Source organism: Danio rerio, chromosome 20, assembly GCF_052040795.2.
Source record: "Danio rerio strain M-AB ecotype USA chromosome 20, GRCz13ab, whole genome shotgun sequence".
NCBI classification, from domain to species: Eukaryota; Metazoa; Chordata; class Actinopteri; order Cypriniformes; family Danionidae; genus Danio; species Danio rerio.
The window spans coordinates 42,088,189-42,108,611 of NC_141040.1; the positions used below are offsets into that span (position 1 = coordinate 42,088,189).

A 20,423-nucleotide genomic window follows, 5' to 3' on the forward strand; every position below is an offset into this window, starting at 1 on the left:
TTAATAAAACATTTATGCAAGTGTACCAGAATTATTCAAAGGCTACTTTCCCTGCACTGAATGCTACCAGTTGCCCTAACATGATTAAAATACACACTTAAAAGGATTTACCATTACATAAAATAATCCATTAACACAATCAACCAATATTCAAGAGAATAGATCAAATACAAAAACAAGTGAATTAATTCAACTGTATTTTCCAATAGCAACAGAAGACAAAGAGAACAATACAAACCACACAATATACATTACAAAAGACAGTTATGCCAATACTTCCTCAATCTAATAATGCACATCAGTAAGACTATAAGATTTGTCAGGATAATTAAACTTCAATTCTGAGAATTCTCCAGTTGACAAATAGGTTATACATCAAATTTCTTATCAAATGATCAAAGTCTTACCGAATAAATCACTTGCACTGCATTCGATGGTTTTTAAGCAGAATCCTCATACAATCATTGTACGCAACCTGCAGCTTAAGGAGACTCTTTTTTTTTAAAAATGATCCTACAAAGGAACTGTATATAAACAACTGCATTGTGTTCTAAAGAGTTTTACTTTAACCTGCTCCAAACGCGTATAAAACTTTCTCACCAGCATATTGGCTAGAACATATAACTTTTTTTATTCCCTGTACATATCATTATCATCAGTAATAATATGCACTAAGTATTTAACAGTTTTACTAATGTTTAAAACTTGCCCTGACAAAAAAAAAAAAAAACAAAAAAAAAATCTGGCAAAATCACATTTCGTTGGTTTTATATATCATTGCTACACTCTTTAGTAATATATTGCACATCATATCTCTTTCTGTAATCTGCACAAATATTAAGCAGCTGCTGAAAACTGATATGGACGTAGTATTTGTGATGTCACCCATAGGTATCTGTTGAACACAAATGAAGCTACAAGTGGGCGTGGCCAACTGTCGCTATTTTGTTCGCACGTCATCGCGCTGACCGGGGGACACCAAAAAAGGGCAAAGAGGCGGAGCGTGGGTGGAGCTACAGACACCTGCTGGCATTTTGCTTAGACTGGGTTTTCTTTTGGAGAAAAGCTTAATACTTCATTACTTGTGCTTGGTTGTATACTATATTAATAAAGTGTTTAGTCTTTTAAAAACACAGCTGTAATACATTGAGCCACTAAACTTTGTTCTTATTATGTTTTTCTACAGGAGGAAAACGCAAATTACTTCCAAGTACTGTGTTAGTAAATGCAAGGCTAGTTATGAAATCCAGGCATAACACTGTTTGACAGTGTTTCAGATGACAGTGTTTCAGAGCCTACAGCTAATCAATCTGTCAGATTCTGGAGTGCATTACAGGTCTAAAGAAAAATATAAATGGTGAATGATTTTAAATAAAACAAATACATTTATAGATGTGGTATATAAGAATTTCATTCACCTGGGAAAGGGGGGCCACTTGAATGGTTTGTTAACACAATTAAGTGCACAGCATGCCATATCATCTGATAATTGTAGGAAATAATTCCAAAAGGCAATTGGCTGTGTAAAGCCACATAAAAACAAAACAAAAATATGATGTATATTCAGCGGAGTTCAGCAGCTAATCAGCCGGAATCAGCTGAGGTGATGTGACTGTGACCAGCAAGACCTAGCTGCCACTCAAGTGGCCACGCACTTAATTATGCAAACCTAATATAACTCAAAATAAATTAAACGGATGAGTTATAGAAAAAAAATTACCCCCCTCACAGTTGTCATGAAGTGTAATATTAGCTATATAGACCAAAATTGTTTTTTGTACCAGGCTGTAAACACATATTTTCTGCTGTAAAGTTGGCCATTTTAACATTGGGGTCAATAGAAATGTGGTCTATTTTGGAGACAGGCCTAGTGGAATTTCGATGAATTGCAGTTTCTGTTACTTCTGCATTAGCTTCACGAGGGAGAGAAGCATGTTGTTGCTTGCTGAAAACCAGCGCTACTTGTTGAATAATAACTAGATTATTAAAGTTCGTCGAGACAAACTTTAGGCTGGCTTGAGAAATTCTGTTGGAAATAGTTTGTTTAATTTAAACAGTTTTAAAAAGTATGAAACGATGATAGATAGATAGATAGATAGATAAATAGATAGATAGATAGATAGATAGATAGATAGATAGATAGATAGATAGATAGATAGATAGATAGATAGATAGATAGATAGATAGATAGATAGATAGATAGATAGATAGATTAAAGTAGTTTATAGATAGATAGATAGATAGATAGATAGATAGATAGATAGATAGATAGATAGATAGATAGATAGATAGATAGATAGATAGATAGATAGATAGATAGATAGATAGATAGATAGATAGATAGATAGATTAAAGCAGTTTATAGATAGATAGATAGATAGATAGATAGATAGATAGATAGATAGATAGATAGATAGATAGATAGATAGATAGATAGATAGATAGATAGATAGATAGATAGATAGATAGATAGATAGATTAAAGCAGTTTATAGATAGATAGATAGATAGATAGATAGATAGATAGATAGATAGATAGATAGATAGATAGATAGATAGATAGATAGATAGATAGATAGATAGATAGATAGATAGATAGATAGATAGATAGATTAAAGCAGTTTATAGATAGATAGATAGATAGATAGATAGATAGATAGATAGATAGATAGATAGATAGATAGATAGATAGATAGATAGATAGATAGATAGATAAAAGCAGTTTGAAAAAGGATAGATAGATAGTTTTGAGGTCACAAAGTTAGATCTATTGTCAAGTCAATGACAGTCTTTTGCAGTAAAAGTCTATGGGACAGTTGTTGCTAGGGTGAAGTATCTGGTAGTTAGGGTGTGGCTAGAAAGTTAAAAGCTCTTCAGTTATTGGCAGTTTGGTAGTCTGAGTTAAATGAGCTCAGCCATTAGTCTGTATGACAGTCTGATGCAGAGTTATGAGCTCACAAAGTTTGATCCCATGTTAAGTCAATGAGAGTCTTTTGAATGGAAGTCTATGGGACAGTTTCTAGGGTCCAAAAGTGGTTGCTAGGGCGTGGCCAGAAAGTTAAAAGCTCATCAGTTATTGGCAGTTAGGTAGTCTGAGTTAAATGAGCCCAGTTAGAAGTCTGTGTGACAGTCTGATGCAGAGTTATGAGGTCACAAAGTTTGGTCCAATGTTAAGTCTATGGGATTTTTCCGACGGTCCCGGGACGTTTTTCGGAAAATCGAAAGTCGGATCAGTCGGAAAAGATATGGCATACCGAGTCAGAATAGTTTGGAGGTCTGGTGTGAGTTTGGTGGTCATAGCTCGAAAGCTCTAGGAGGAGATAGATTTTGAATTTTAGTCTCAGAAGAAGAAGAATAATATATATAAAAAAAAAAAAAAGTTTAAATAGGATTTCAGTAGTCTGGCTTGTTTCTCAAGCCAGCCTAATAATAATAACAAAATGCGAAGACGGATTGTGTAATGTATACCTTTTCTTGTTTTGTTTCTCAAAAAAAGAAAAAAAAAAAAAAACCCCACAAATTCGGGCAAACAATAGTAGGATAGCCAGTAAATAAATCCATACTTCTAATTTTTACAAAGTACAAATGAACTACTTCTTTAAATGAACCCTGAAAATTGGATAGGTATCTACATCTCTGATAATTGTCGGAAAATTTTTTAAGTGGTATAAAGAAAATAGATAATAAAAAAGATTATAAGAGGGGTGAAGTTAGTCCATGAATAAACATATAAATCAAGCATATATTTGCATACTTAATCATATTTTCCCAGCTCCACAGATCATAGTTATATGATACCCACCGAGGACAAACACCAGTCATTTGACTAATGTGACAGTTGGCTTGGATGTCAGGAAGAATTATTATAACTTTTTTAGTAGTTGCAGATGAGTCCTGGTGTGAACTGTGCTGATACGCTCACAGTCTGGTGACTCCTCATGGCATTGACTGCCGCATCATGTGTGGCCATGCCGCAGTGAGCACTGATCGCTTACATAAGACTACAGAACAGATCAGGCGGATGCAAAGAAAAGCCCAGGGGGAAGGCCAGTCTAGCCGAGTGTCTGCTGACCAAGTCACTTCAAGGAAAAGGAAGGATTTGGTTTGACTTGAGAAGATGTTGTTATATATGCACCCTAATTTTTTTAATGGTATTTTTTTTAAACTGGATTTGATTAGTCATTGCTACAATGCTAGTGTTAATGGTGTTTATATTTGTAACTTTTATAGAGTTAACATCTATCATATAGTTAACATAATAACTTTATATTATATAGTTAATGTATGGGGCGTCACAGTGGTGCAGTGGATACAATTGCTTCACAGCAAGAAAGTCGATGGGTCAGTTGGCATTTCTGTGTGAGGTTTGCATGTTCTCCAATTGATCGTGTGGGTTTCCTTCCACAAGTTTAAAGTTTCTTCGGTTCCCCCCCCACAAGTCCAAATACATGTGGTATAGGTGAATTGGATAAGCTAAATTGTCCGCAGTGTGTGTGTGTGTGTGTGTGTGAATGAGTGTGTATGGATGTTTTTAGTGATGGGTTGCAGGTGAAAGGGCATCCACTGCATAAAATATATGCTTGATAAGTTGACGGTTCATTCTGCTGTGGTGACCCTAGATAAATAAAGGGACTAAGCCGAAAAAAAAATGAATGACAGTTAATGTATCATTAAAAGTAGGTTGGTATGCGTCAAGCGCATGCGTATGGATGGAGGTGAGAGCCGCGCGAGCGTGATGCTGCGGGTGTCTACAAGTGTGGAGTCTCGTGAAGGATCTCCGGATGGAGACTGCTGTTTTGTATTTGCCTTATGATTAAAGTTGTTGCATCTCCATCGGTTCCCGCCTCAAAATGAGCAAATTTGAGCCACTTGTACATTAAGGAAGCGTTCAGAAAAAACTAAACACCAGCAAAGAAACTCGACACAGAAACATAAACACCTACTGCCAGCTAGCGTTTCGCAAGTGTATTGCAGTGCAAAAGAAACATCGCACAGAAGTATAAATGCACGGCTACGCGCAAGGCTTGCGCCGTGGGTCATGCCAATCATTTGATGCAGAAGTATCCACCAGGCTTCAGGCTTTATAATAATATGTTGCTTGGTTGCTAGTGAGTACTAGGTGGTTGCTAGGGTGCTTTTTCTTTTCCTTCCTTTTCTTTTGCATTCATTATGTGTTTTGTCGCATCCCAAATGACACGCTATACACCAGTGTTTTTAAACCACATTTCTGAAGGACCACCAGCTCTGCACATTTTCCATGTCTCCTTAACCAAACACACCTGTTTCAGATCCAAACGCACCTGATTCAGCTCATTAGCAGAGCCTGTAAGGGATGTGACAAACAAAGTAGACATCCAAAACAGTGTACACTGGTTTGGTGATTCTAGGCTTCTTTTACTCTTTTTTTTCAAGGGCAGGTAAATTTGGGTGTCATCAGCATTGATATTAACTGACATCCCATGCTTCATAAGGATTTACACCAGATGAAGTATGCAATGAGAAAAGAGAGGGGCCCAAAATAGAGCCCTGAGGAACTCCAAAATATAAAATAGAGCTAGATGAAGAAAAACCATCAAGACAAACAGAAATTTTCAGGCTTTCATGGCGATATATAAGAATTTTATGATCAATTGTGTCAAATGCATCGCTTAAATCTAATAATAAAATGAATGCACTACTTATACTATAGAATGGCAAATAACAGAGCGATTTGGGATGCACCTTATTTGTTTTAAATGTGATTGCTGGGAATTGTGGGTGTTTTTTTGCTGTATTTAGAGTGGTGCAGGATGTCAGAAAAAAAAAACCGGGGGTTCACTCTCTCAATTTTTATCAATTTATGACAAAAATAACAATGATATATAATGAATTATTTAGTTAGCTGGTGGTTTCTAATGCAAATGTTGTTTTTTTCCAATGCTATAGTGAGTGTGAGCATTTCTATGCAGCTTATAAGGTATTGAAAATGGTTTTTACTGCGTTATGTGGTTGCTAGGGAGTTCTGGGTGGTTGCTAGGTCATTGCTGCAGTGTCCTTGTTTGTGCTTTCCAACTCATTGGCACACAGTGTTATGAGTAGATGCTAAACGATTGCTGTGCAACGTTAAAGGTGTTTATTGTGCTGCTTTTCAAAACAAACACACTAGTGTTTGCTGTTCTCTGTCTTATTAGAGTCTCAAATGAGAAATCTGTCAGTTCATTGCCCGATTAACAAGCAGAGCAGCTTCTTATTGACTTACAGTAAGACAGCAGATGATTGATTTTCAGGCAGTGCGAGTAAAAAAAGTTCAACTTACTGAAAGTTCAAAGACAAGTCAGATTTGAAAAAATCAATAGTGCACACCAAGTTAAGAGAGTATGGGGAGATTTTGATGTGTTTCATGAAACGCTTTGCTTTCATTCTGGAGAAGTTTGCCAATTAATTATCACCTCATTTTCAAGCAGCTGCTATTTTTAGGCTTGAAAATTATTCTGATTTCACCCAACTTTTTTGATTAAATGCATGTTAAATGAATGTGAATAAATTCCTTGACTTTATCCCATTAGCTATCTAACCAACGGTTTAACTTCTGTGGAACGGTTCCCTATCAGCTTTAAAACCCAATTCTCTGGGCACCACTTCCATCACGTGGTGTTGGGCGTTTACTGTAACGGCCGCTATGGCACCCTGGGCATGAGTCGACGTACTGACCTTATGGACAGATCTCTGAGCTTTCGTACACTCAGCGAGTTGGTGTTTGACTTCGAGGACTCGTACCGCCGCTACCAGCACACCATGAAGAAGATAAAGATTGGTCTATATGTACCGCACAATCCACACGTTTTCCAGCCTATTGAGTGGAACTATCTGGTGATAAATGCCAGTAAGCAGGGCCGTGAAGACATGCGTAAAGAGCTGGAGAAGCATGGACGTGACATGAGGATGAAGGTGAAGCACATTATAAACTATATTTGATTCTTTTATAGATTCTGTTTATGTTTTAAGTTTGATTTGATTGATACATCCACTGTTTTAAGTAGTTTTAAGATTGCTTATATTAAAATGTTTATTTGATTTGAATATATCAAACCTATTAACATATCTGCCATACCAGCCAGTCCAATAGATCCATCTATACATCCATCCATCCAGTGGCATTCCGTCCATCCATCTATCAATCCCAATTCCAAACTATCTATTCAGTTGTCCATCTGTCCATCCATCCATTCCAGTCCATCCATTCCCGTCTGTCCATCCATCCAATTCGTTCCATCCATCCGTCCATTCATTCAGTTCCATACTATCCAATTTGATCCATCTGTTCATCTAGCAATCCAGCTATTCATCTAATTTAGTCCATTCATCCATCCATCTATCCATTTGTTCATCCCAGTTCGCTTATCCATCCATCCATCCATTCTATCCATCCATTCCAGTCCACATGTTCGTCTGTCCATCCATCCCCAATCCATCCGTCCATACATTCTCAGTCAGTCGGTCCATCTATCCATCCATCCCCAATCTGTCCGTCCATCCATTCCCAGTCAGTTCGTCCGTCCATCAGTTTCCATTCTCAATCCATTTGTCCATCCATTTCTAGTTAATCCATTCGTCCATCCATCCATTCTCAGTCGGTCCATCCATCTTTCCCCAATCCGTCCATTTATCCATCCCCAATCCGTCCGTCCATCCATCCATCCATCCATCCATCCATCCATCCCCTATCCATTCATCCATCCATTCTCAATCCGTCCACCCATCCACCAATCCATCCACCCATTCATTCCCAGTCAGTCCGTCCATTTATCCATCCATCCTTAATTTGTCCGTCCATCCATTTCCAGTCAATCTGTCCATCCATCCATTCCCAGTCAGTCCATCCATTCATCCATCCTCAATCCGTTCATCCATCCATTCCTAGTCAGTCCATCTATCCACCCATCCCCAATCTGTCCATCCATCCCTTTCCAGTCAGTCCATCCATTCATCCATCCCCAATCCGTCCGTCCATCCATTCCTAGTCAGTCCATCCATCAATGTTCGTCCACATCAGTCCATCCAATCCATATAAATGTTTTGTTAAAAAAAGAGTAATGTTGAACAAATTTAGAGTTTCTGTGATAGGCAGTCACATAACAAGAGTCATGATTGTCTGTATCGTGTGTGCTATATAAGCAAACGTTTTAGCCTGGATCAGAGTCTGTGTTTGTCCTTGAACATCTATGAAGAGTTAGACCAGGAGTCTATGCTGTGTGAGTGTAACGTGGGACATGTTTATCATGTAGACAGTAAAAACTAGGTCATGTTCTCCCAGTTTCTCAGATGCGGCCTTGACTTTATGGATGACCGCAGTCAGCTGTGACATAGTTTCCATGAACCACATATGCAGTCAGAGAATGGAAATTGCACTCTAGATGTTGGAAAGCAATGTAGCCATCTTTTTATGGATGTTGAGGAATTCAGCACTCAATCATCAAACCTAAATGTTTTTGCAATCTTGCATATATTTATGCTAAATGAAGAGCATGTTACAGGAAGGGAAAGGATTTGCAGATAAAGCTTGTGCATTTAAATCAAACATGAAAACGGATGCTGTTTTTATTTTGCAATCCATCTTGAAAGCCTCTTGGTGCTGAGCTCATTTGGCATCATCAGAAAGGAGGTGATAAAGTCATTTATAATAAAGATGAATGTCAGCTTTATAAGACTGAAAACATTGCACTGTCAGATTACCTCTCATAGCTTGTGCTACTCATTTAGGGAAGCACAATAATTGAAAGAATTAAAGTTTGGGAAATCTGCTGTTTAGTTGCATAACAAAGTTAATGAACATCATCAAGTAAATGAATGTAACGTGGAGTCTTTTGTAACGCTAGCTTCTTCTATGCTGCAGACACTAATGAGAAAACACTGTGAGAGCAATTCAGCTTAGCTCCCTGTGGTGTGAAATAGTTCAAGTCATACTCTTTTAATAAACTGATTGTAGATCTGTTGTTTCTTAGCGCTGGACTCCTGGTGGGCTGATGATGGGCAAAATTCCTCATCTGTGCTGTTCTCAGCTTGCCTTTTACCACTTTGTAGATTTAAAGCTCCTTTTCTTTCTAATTGCCTCAGTCTTGATTTTATCGAAGTGAAATGAAGATGAAACTTAACTTTAGTACCTCATTGAATATATTCGAATTGCCATATAAAGGAAATCTAATTCCGTTCAATCTAATCTATAAAACTCAATTCATTTATTCATGCCATGCACCCATTCCTCCATCCAAACCAGTCCATCGCCATCCCATCCTATCCCATCAATTCATTTGTCCGCCCATTGCTCAATCCATTAAGTCAGGGATCACCAAACTTGTTCTTGGAGGGCCGGTGTCCTAATCATGCACACCTGAACAAGCTAATCAAGGTCTTACTAGGTATACTTGAAACACCCAGGCAGGTGTGTTGAGGCAAGTTGGAGCTAAACCATGCAGGGACACCGGCCCTCCAGGAACGAGATTGGTGACCCCTGCATTAAATAAACTAATGAATATAAATATATCTCATTAAATATGTTCGAATTAACATATTGTTTAAGTTGCTTAGCTGTTTGTGTCTCCATCCATCTAGTTCCATTCATTCTAATCCATACCATTCAATTTATTCATTCCATGCACCCATCCTTCCTTTCAAACTAGTCCATCTATCCATTAATTCTATCCAGTCCTATCCCATCCATCCATTTGTCCGCCCATCCCATTCCGTCCATAAATAATCAGATGAATATAAATAGTTTTAAATTTACTGTATTTTATTGCAGATTCTCAAGTCGTCCAGTGCTCAGTCTCCAATCAAGGAACGAACTCGAGGCAAGTCTTTATCACCACGCCGCCGACCAGGCACCAGTCCCCAAAGACGCCAACATGCCCACAGAAGAGACAAATCGTAAGTAATGGAGCCTTTGATCTTGTGGAACCTCAGAGAAATAAGCTGTGAAAAATTTGCAGGGAAGTCGCCCAAAAAAAATCTCTGTCAAGAAAATAAGTATAAATGCAGTCCTAAGCTGCTATCATCAGTGACTCACTATGATTCAGGCTGTGGAAGCTTACAAAGTAATTACTTCGGATCCATTTATTAAATGTCGGCACATTTTTTTTTTACTTCACTTTTGGGATGCGATTATGCTCTTGTAATGTGATTAGACATTTATTAGGCTTTTATTAAAAATCCAGATTGGCAGATTAACTGCTGGATCTCCAATATGGTAGGAAATTAAATAGGAAAGAAATTTGAATGATGTGACATGATGATTGACAGGGCACGAAACTAAGCAACAGAATCATTCTTTAATGTGGAAGTAGTATATCCCAGTTAGGGCTGCACAGTATTGGAAAAATCTGACATTACAATATACAGTGGGGAAAATAAGTATTTTACATGTCATGTTTTTTCCTGGGAATAATATTTCCAAAGAAGCTGTTGACATGATATTGAACTAGATTTTGGTTAAAACCTAAACAATACAAAAAAAAAATAAATAAATAAAAAATCTGAAAAATTAGTTCTGTGTGTCTCGTCTATCAAATCTGATCTTTATTTTGTATTTTCTATTGGATTCGAGTCAGGTGATTGGCTGGGCCATTCTACAGCTTGATTTTCTTTCTCTGAAATAATTTGAGAGTTTCCTTGGCTGTGTTTTAGATCATTGTCGTGCTAAAATGTCCATTCTGTTTTCATCTTCACCATCCTGCTAATGTAGATGTTGGATTGAAGCAGCTAATATTAATTTACAATGATAATGGATTTATTTAGTTGCTACCAACATCCTGGAAAATTTTCAAGTCAACGGCACCTTTAGAAATATGTTTTCTGAGAAAAATGATGACGTGTTCAATACTTATTTTTCTCGCTGTATATTGCGGTATGAATATAATTTCACCTGATGAATTGAATAGCTCTATTTGGAAAGATTTCATATATTTACAAGCATATATAAATACAACAGAGCAAAGATAAAAGTGAAATAAACAGTGCTTTGTGGCTTTCTGGAAATAGAACAATCAAACATACAATAACATGGACACCATTTTATAATTTAAAATATCTTTATCTTTTAAACTTGAATAAATAATCTAATCCTGCGATGTGACTATTGGGGATGCACTCATTGGGATATAGATGCTCAAACAATATATTGTGGAGCCTAGTCCTAGTTCTTGAATACTCCTCAGTTACTGTATGCACTCAGAAGTATGTACTTTTTCTTTACAAATAGAATTCATGCATTTAGGACGCAGTATAGGCGAACTAAAAAGCAGCAATTGTCTAAATTTATAAGCTAATGATAGCTTAACCCTCAAGTAATTAGAAAATTGTCTTCGCCAAATCAAACTATCACCAATAACTTTATGCTTTTGAATGAAACCATAGTTATTCTTTTTTTTCCTCCACAGCATTCTAACAAACCACCTACCAATCTCGGTGTATTAAACTGTTACTCCACCTGTGAAGTTAAAAACCTTGGTTTCTACTAGACAGTAGTCTAAAACTTGACAAACAAATAAGTTAAATAGTACAAGTTATCATCTACAGCGACAAGCCAAAGTTAAACCCCTCCTAAGCAGGAAGGGTTATAAAATAACTTTATAAAAGGACTATTCATGATTTTATTTATATGCGATAAGATTATTGTAATTCTTTATATATTGGTCTACCTTCATCTTTTATTTCTAGACTTTAAATGGTCCAAAATGCCCATTTGCTCACGAGTAGCCACAAATATGACCATATCACACCAATATTGCAATCACTACATCGGTTGTTGGTAATTTCCGAATATATTATAAAATTGTACTCTTTGTTTATAAAACATGGTATAACCTAGCGCCACCGTATCTTTCAGATTTGATCGCTACTACCAAACCCGATCGCTTAAATCAAATTCCGACTGCCATCTATTGCAAACATCCTGATCTCGTCTCAAATGCAGGGGCGATAGAGCTTTTGCAGCTGTGGGTCCGAAACTATGGAATAAGTGACCATTAAAAATCACAATAGCACCCGCTCTATCTATTTTAAATCGATGTTAAAGACTCATCTTTTTTCGAGTGCATTTAATATTCCCTAATAGTGGTTCCAGGCTATCCTAATTGATTCTTTCTTGGAAACTTCTACTGTTGTTACAATTGTTTTATATTGTTGTTTTTATTTTATTGTATTGCTGTTTTAGTCAGGCCCGGATTGGCTAATCGGGAGGACCGGGAGATTCCCGGTGGGCCGGTCCGTTTTTTGGCCGCGAGGGCCGGTGTCCCTAGCTCCAGAATCTGTTGCTCTCAGCAGTCACACTTTTTTAATTAATTAATTTATTTACTTGACCACAGTCTTCTTATTCATTATTTCACCGCAGATCTGCTCTTTTTGTATATAACCACCTCTCAATATACAACTGTTGTGGTCCAGTGGATAGCACGTTAGATTACGATGCCGCCGACCCAGGTTTGATCCTCGTCTGAGTATGTGTTTTTTAATTTTTTTTTTATTGTTAAGACATATAATACTGTTAGGATTGTTGAACATTTGAAGTTCTAAAGCAGCTGTTTCCTCAAAAAAAAAAAAGACGTGATAGTGTAATTAGAAACTGAATTGGAATGACCTTATTTTAATATAGTCAGTCGTGAACTGAGGTGGGCCGGTCTGAGGCTTGAAACTCCAGGGCTGAAAAGGAGTCCCACTCCAGCCCTGGTTTCAGTGCTACTGTACAGCACCTTGGTCGACCAAAGGTTTTAATTAAGTTTGCTCTAGAAATAAACTTTGATCTGATTTGATACGCATGTTTTGCATTCATGCAGCGTCCTTAAAACCCGATGTGGCTTTGATGGTGACGCTGTGAAGCAGGTGGTGGTAATCTGTTGACTAATCTGCTCTAGCACACGGTTGCCCACTTCTCACGTTACCAAAGCATGTTTCTCTCGACCAGGCGGTTGACTTAAGGATTCAGGGTTTCTATAGCAGCGTGGCACAAGTACTTGCTCTTTTCTTGTGCCGAGTGCACAGAAAGCCCCTTTTAGCACTGATGATCGCTTTACAAGGCCGACCTCGGGCTACTTTTGTTTGTGGTGTTGAGAGAATAAAATTCCTTCTTTTAGTTCTGCCTCTGGGAAATATAGGCAGGAATAGAGGCATAAAAAGTGACATTGTGATGAATCGCAAAGCTTCCTCTCCAACAGAAGTTGCGGCTTTAGCTAGACATACACACAAAACGGTCTATAAACTAGAAAAGTTTTTTAAAAAAGAGTTAGTTAAACTGAGAGGCTTTTTAAACACTGAATGTGCCCCTCTCTTTTGCTGTCAGTACAAGCTGGTTTGGTGTTTGCTCTAATAAGATGTGAGTCCAAAGCAACAGCTGTGGTGGACGCGGACATCACTGACATGTCAAACTGAATGAACCAACGAATAATCCTTCCACAAGAACATGCAGCAATAATCAGGAGGTCTTGTTGCATTTTAGCATATCAGAGCTTAGCGTTTGATGATGTAACTTCATCCTCTGATGCAATGGATTATGTTGAAGCTGGCATGCTTTCATTTTTGTGTGTTGGGATGCAACTATTAAGCATCATTCATGTTCACCACCAGCAGCATTTAGGAATTTAGCATGATATATAATGCTTTCATTACATGAAGCAGATGTCAGTTAAATAAATCAGGCTTTTCATTTCATTGAATTTGTTCATCCAAAAGAATCCAGTCGTCCTGTAGTATTGAAAAGTTCAATCAATTGATTCATTTAAATAAACACTTTGGCTTTGATCATCAAGTCTTTGTTTGGATATTTGTTTTTTCAGTCATTGTTTTTTGATTGTATTTGGTAAAAAACTACATTAAAGTTTTATATCTGAAATAATTTGGTTAAAACCCTTTATTTTTAAGTACTAGTGCTGTCGCAGTAAATCTGGATGGTTCAATAGCCAAACACACCAGCATAAGTTTGCACACCGCTGCATATACAGCTCTGGTGTCAGTTTATTATGCATTGCATATCTTAAAGGGCACCTATTTTACCTTTTTTTTTAAAGATTAAATATTAATATTATGGTTCTTGAGTGTGCCGGTTTAGGTTCAGTTCAAAACGCAATTCTGATTTTTTTATTATAGTGTGTTTAAAAAGTGTCATTTTGGGGGCGTGTACACAGGTCGTTGTTTTAGGGGTATAACAGCCTTCCATTGCTGTTATCGCCAGAAATGGGGGTGAGCACGTATTTCACGCGTGCAATCAGAGTCCATGCATGCTAAAGTTGTTTTTAAGCAGAATGTCTTTATTTGTGCAGGTGAATTAAACAAAGCCTCTATCTTTGCTTCTCCTTTCTTCTTTATCATGTCAATATAACATTCACTCCATGTATACACAGCACATATATAAACACTGCTGTTTTCTGGCTAGCAAACAAGTTACTCTGTAGCACGGTCAAAAACCGTGTGCTTTCCCATACCTGACGCTCTTCCTCGCTTACACAGGCACCTCAGTTATAGTTTTCAGTTAGTGACACCTAGTGGACAACATAAATCACTACAACACAAAAAATGGCTCCTACACACCGGCCCCTTAATTGATTATGGTAATTAACATAACAATTACAAATATTACGTAAAGGAGCCATAACAAATATTGAAGCACCACATGACACAGACTGTAACAGTCCACATTAGTCATTTACCTCCAGCAACAGACAAAGCTTTCTTACAGGTCGTTCTAAAATACTACTCTTGGTTTTAACCTTTACAGTTCGTACCAGGCCCTTATCATCTGAAAAGGTTTCTAATACTCGACCAAGTGGCCATGAGCCACGAGGCGCAGTAGGATCCAGTAAAAGTACAATGTCCCCTGTACTAAAACTTCGACGTTCCTTTGTCCATTTTTGACGTTTTTGGAGTAGAGGAAGATACTCCCGTATCCATCTTTTCCAGAAAAGATCAGCTAGGTACTGCACTTGTTACCATCTTCTTTTCACATAGAGATCTGTTCTTTCAAAAAGACCTGGTGGTAAAGCAGGCTTGCCTTTCATGAGAAGCAGATGATTTGGAGTAAGAGCTTCAAGGTCATTGGGATCACTGGATACCTTGGTAATGGGACGATCATTTAGGATTGATTCTACTTCACACAGAATGGTATGAAAGGATTCGTCATCCAGTGTTTGTTGGCGAAGTACAGAGCAAAGAATGTTTCTCACCATCCGAATAATGCGCTCCCATGCACCTCCATAATGGGATCCAGCCGGTGGATTGAAGCTCCACTGAACACCTACTTGAAGTAACTCCTTTTCAATTTGCTTGTCGTTCCATGCAGAAATGGCCTCTTTTAACTCTCTGTTGGCACCAATGAAGTTTGTCCCATTATCTGACCTGATGTGTACTACTTGACCTCTACGAGAAATAAATCTTCGTAGAGCATTTATACATCCATCTGTGTCCAAAGAATAGGCTACTTCCAAGTGCACCGCTCTACTTGCCATACAAGTAAAAATCACTCCGTATCGTTTTACTGTACTACGTCCTCTTCTAACTTCGATAGGACCGAAGTAATCCACACCAGTATTTGTAAAAGGTGGAAGATCAGGTGTAATTCGTTCAAGAGGTAGGTCAGACATCTTTTGTTTGCCCATCTTTCCTTTGTAACGTCTACATACAATACATTTGGAAATGACTTTTCTTGCAGCAGCATTAGCGTTTATAATCCAATATGATTGTCTGAGTTTGGACAACATATGATTCCTACCACAATGACCCAATTGGTCATGAATGTGATGAAGTAGAAGATTTGACACATGGTGATTTTTGGACAAAATGATGGGATGTTTGGCTTCGATAGGCATGGCTGCCTTTCTGAGTCTTCCTCCTACTCTGATGAGTTCGTCATCCAATACAGGGTCCAATCTGTATATGCTGCTCTCCTTTTTGAGCCCACAAGAACCATGCTTCAGTTGTTGAATCTCATCTCGAAACTCTTGCTGCTGACTGAAGCGAACAATGGCTATTTCAGCCTCAAAGAGGTCTTCCAACGACAAAAATTGTCCACCCAAAGTTGCCTTGAATGACTTCATTTGTAAATCTATGTCTGATTTTGAAGCATTGCAATTCCTTTCCAGTAACAGTAATTCCTTTCTTTTGAGACATATTAGTTTCAGTAGCTTTTTTACCTTGAGCATCCAAGCAACTGCCACTTTCAGTTTTTTCCAGTCTGAAAAATGTGTGATAAGACAGTTACTGGCATTCTGGATATCTTGCATGATAACAGCATTCACTCTAAGATCTTTCTTGATCTCTGGATCATCATCTTCGTGCATATCGACAATTTGCTCTTTGGGGTGTAACTGATGCTCTTCTGTTCTCCAAAGAAAGCTAGGACCTGCAATCCATCTCTTACTATGCATAAATGCCTTGATATGCATTCCACGTGAAGCATCATCTGCCGGATTTTCCTTGGTGGCAACATATCTCCACTGCTGAAGCAATGTCCTATCTCTAATGTAAGAGACCCTATTTGCAACAAAGGTTTGGAAGCGTTTGTCTTCATTTTTGATGTACTTGAGCACAGATTGATTGTCAATCCAAAAAACTGAGTTCTCCAATTGAAGTCTTAATTCCCTTCTCAACATCTGGTCCACTTTAACTGAGAGAACAGCTGCTGTTAACTCCAAGCGAGGAATGGTTAGAGTTTTAAGGGGAGCCACTCTGGACTTAGCAAGTAGAAATGTTACATGCACTTTATCATCACTGTTAATCATCCTAAGATAAGTAACCATACCATATCCTTTTTCAGAGGCATCTGAAAAATGATGCAAACAGGCATGCATGATTTCACCGAAATCTGTAGGTTTTAAGCATCGGCCTACTTGAAACTCTGACACTTCATCCAAATTAGAAATCCAACAAGTCCACTGTTTTCGGAGAGCTGGAGGTATTTCTTCATCCCAGCCCAGATTCTGTCTACACATCTCCTGTAGAAGCAACTTGGCGGGCAACATAAGAGGAGCAAGAAATCCCATAGGATCATAAACTGAACTAACAGTAGACAAAATTCCTCTTCTTGTGCACTGATGGGGTTTCAACTGCAGTTTAAATTGAAACGTGTCAGCTTCTGCACACCACTGGAGCCCCAAAGTTCGTTCTACAGGCAGCTTGTCCCGGTCTAAATCCACGTACTGGATGTCCTTACTTCTGTACTCTTCTGGAACTGATTGTAGTACCTTACGGCTATTACTAGTCCATTTCGTCAAACAAAATCCACCCTTTTGACAAAGAGCAATAAGATCCTGCACCATGGCAATAGCAGCCTGCTCTGAGAAGATGCTTTTCAAGCAGTCATCTACATAGAAACAATCAAAGACAGTGTCGATCACTTCTGATGGAAAAAGTGCTTGATTGTCCTCTGCCGTTCGTCTTAATGCATAACATGCACAACTTGGAGAAGACGCGGCTCTAAACAGATGGACTATCATTCTATATGTAGTGACTTCCTGCTTCAAGTTTCCATCAGACCACCATAAAAACCGAAGAAAATCCACATCATCTTCTGCTACCTTGACCTGATGAAACATAGCTTGAATGTCAGCCATTAGTGCTATGGTTTCCTGTCTGAATCGTAACAATACTCCCAAAAGTGAATTTGTAAGATTGGGACCTTGCAACAATTGTTTGTTGAGTGAAGTATCTCTAAACGTTGCCCCACAATCAAACACGACCCTCAATGTTCCTTTCTTTGCATGTAATACTCCATGATGAGGAATATACCAAACCTTTCCATCATCACGATCTAATTGATGCTCTGGCACCTTTTCAGCATATCCTTTCTCCAGAACATCAGACAGAAAATGAGTATACTCCTCATGCAACAGTTGATTCCTTTCAAGCCTTTTTCTCAAACCATTACACCTCTGTTTCGCAACACTTAAGTTGTTTGGAAGCACAACATCATCACTACGAAATGGTAGCCTCAGGCTATAATGACCATCCAGCATTTTGACAGAGTTCTTCATCATTTCCATAAATTGCAAATCCTCCCTTGACATCTCCTCTTTCTCGACAACAATTTCATTGAAGTCGTGATTATACTGATTTTGGAGCAATTCTTCAAGCCTTCTGATAGAAATCCTATTAACAGTAACAGAGGGTGTACCAGTTTCATCCTCACAGTTACTGCTTGCTTCTGAAAGTCCATTAACAACCCACCCCAGTAGGGTTCTAATGGCATATGGCCCATCGCCATAGCTGTTTATTATTTCCCAAGGTTCCATTACTTGAGATGCATTAGCTCCAATCAGTAAACCTATATTGGCTTCAATGTGAGGAATTGTTACTCTGTCCAGATATGGCCATTTGGAAATGTCCTCCTGCGTTACAATATTGTCCGAATTGACAGGCAGTTTCTTCTGTGTGTACACTTCAGGAAGAGAGAAGAACTTATTACTGTTGATACCGCATACCTCTAAACCAGTTATGACATTACAAGACACAGGCTGTTCTTGCCCCATAGTACGAAGATAGATGTTAATTTTTTTTCCTCCAATGTTAAGCTCATTCATGAGCTGCTCTGAACAAAATGAGGCTGAGCTCCCAGGGTCCAGAAAGGCATAAGTCTGAATTACTTTCTGACTTTTAACTGATTTTACTTGTACTGGAATAATTGAAAGCAAGCACTTTTCATTCCCGGCCCCTGTATGGCCACAAGTTTGGGTAGAGACTATGCTGCTCCTCTTTTCAGTGTCCTTTGCCTGTGGAATTCCAGCTGCCAATTTGCGATATATGTGCAAAACTGTAGGATGCATTTGCTTGCAGACTTCACAGACAAGACGATTGTCACATTCTTTGCTTAAATGTCTAGATTTCAAACAGCTGAAACAAATTCCTTTTCCTTTCAAAAAGTCAATCTTTTCTCGTTGTGTCTTCTTCTTTAAAACATGACACCTTTCCAAAACATGATTGCCTTGACATAACAAGCAAGTCTTGCTTTCATCAATCTTGCTCACAAAACGAGTTCCTTGCTGCAAGTTTTTAACTGGAACTGAGGCAACAACATTTGTAGCAAAACTGTTTCCCTTGAATACCTTACCAGCTTTGCTTGCAACTTGTTGTTTGTCTTGAATACATCCAAACACAGGATCAGAAACGATCTTTGCATGTCGTTCGATGAAATCAACAAGATGTGAGAAATTGGGTCTGGCTTGGATCAGATCCATTATCTCACAGGCCTTTTCTCGCCAACGTTCTCTCAACTTGAAAGGTAACTTCATTACAACAGTTCTCATATTACTTGGCATGTTGAGCTCTTGCATAAAAGAGATGTCATTAAGAAGGTTACAACATGAGCGCAAAAACAAGGAATATGCATATAACCCTTGTGCGTCCTCAGCCTTTAACAAGGGCCAGCCTAAAGCTTTATCCATATATGCAGCAGCAATTTTAAAATCATTACCAAATTGCTCCTTCAGAAGATTCTTAGCCAATGAATAACCTATTTCAGGATCAAGATGTTGACAACTTCGAACCAGTTCCTTAGGTTGACCTGTGGTAAATTGCTCCAAAAAATACAAACAGTCCCTTTTATTGCGAGTTCTTTCCTCAACAATATGTTCAAATGCTATCAAAAAGGATACATAATGAAGTGGATCACCATTGAAGACTGGAATCTCTCTATTTGGAAGTGTGTGAGGTTGAGCTTGATGTACAAGATATGCAGTGAGCTCCTCCTGCTTTCTCAAAATCTCAAAAAGAGGTTCATCGTATGATGGAAGAGGGTTTAAAGCTTGTGTTGCCATACTGCCACTGGAATGTTGTACAAACTGACTTGAGTCCTGATGTTGATGAGTGCTGGTGCCATAAGTGTTCAATCCTCCTTTGTGCTGCATTTTTGTTGATTGTGATGGGAAGTTAGAAGTAGTGCCAGTTGGTTGTGATGCACTGCTGTTTTTAGCTCCAACTGTGGCCACTGATAGTTGACTTGTTGGTACATATTCAGTAGCTTGTGGATTTAATATTTTTCTTCTTGTTGAATCAAAAATTCCATTTCCAATCACATCCCTTGACGTTTGACTCTTTGTAACTTCCTTTCCTTTTGAATGAGAACTACCAGTACATGAGCATTTGCTTTGGCTGCCAACAGTACTCAAAACAGCAAGTTTTGCAGTAGATGCTGCTATTTCAGCATCCAATTCAAGTTGTTCCTTCTGTTTTCTCAATTCCTCTTGCTTTGTTTCAATTGCATGTTTAGATTTCAATGCAGCGGCACGGGCCATAAGTGCAGCTCTCTCTGCTTCAGCCTGTACACGAGCTGATGCAGTAGAAGAACTACTACTGGAACTGTGCTTACTATAGTTAGTGGCACCCTTTGAAACATTTGAAACACTGTTCTCTGGGACGACCTCATCATTAATATTTGCATCAGTAACCCCTTCAGTTATTTCCTGACATGTG

The 20,423-nt window shown here is 38.3% G+C and overlaps 1 protein-coding gene across 5 annotated transcripts in view; it reads left to right on the forward strand.

The window, feature by feature from the left end:
• The window catches only part of vash2 (vasohibin 2), a 57,536-nt gene that overhangs the window by 23,127 nt on the left and 13,986 nt on the right, over positions 1-20,423 (forward strand). For 4 of the 5 annotated variants that reach the window (XM_087297404.1, XM_087297405.1, XM_087297406.1 and 1 more), the window contains 2 exons: positions 6,545-6,926; positions 9,778-9,902. In XM_087297404.1, coding sequence (XP_087153530.1) covers positions 6,545-6,926; positions 9,778-9,902 — 507 coding nt within the window. 5 annotated transcript variants of the gene reach the window in all.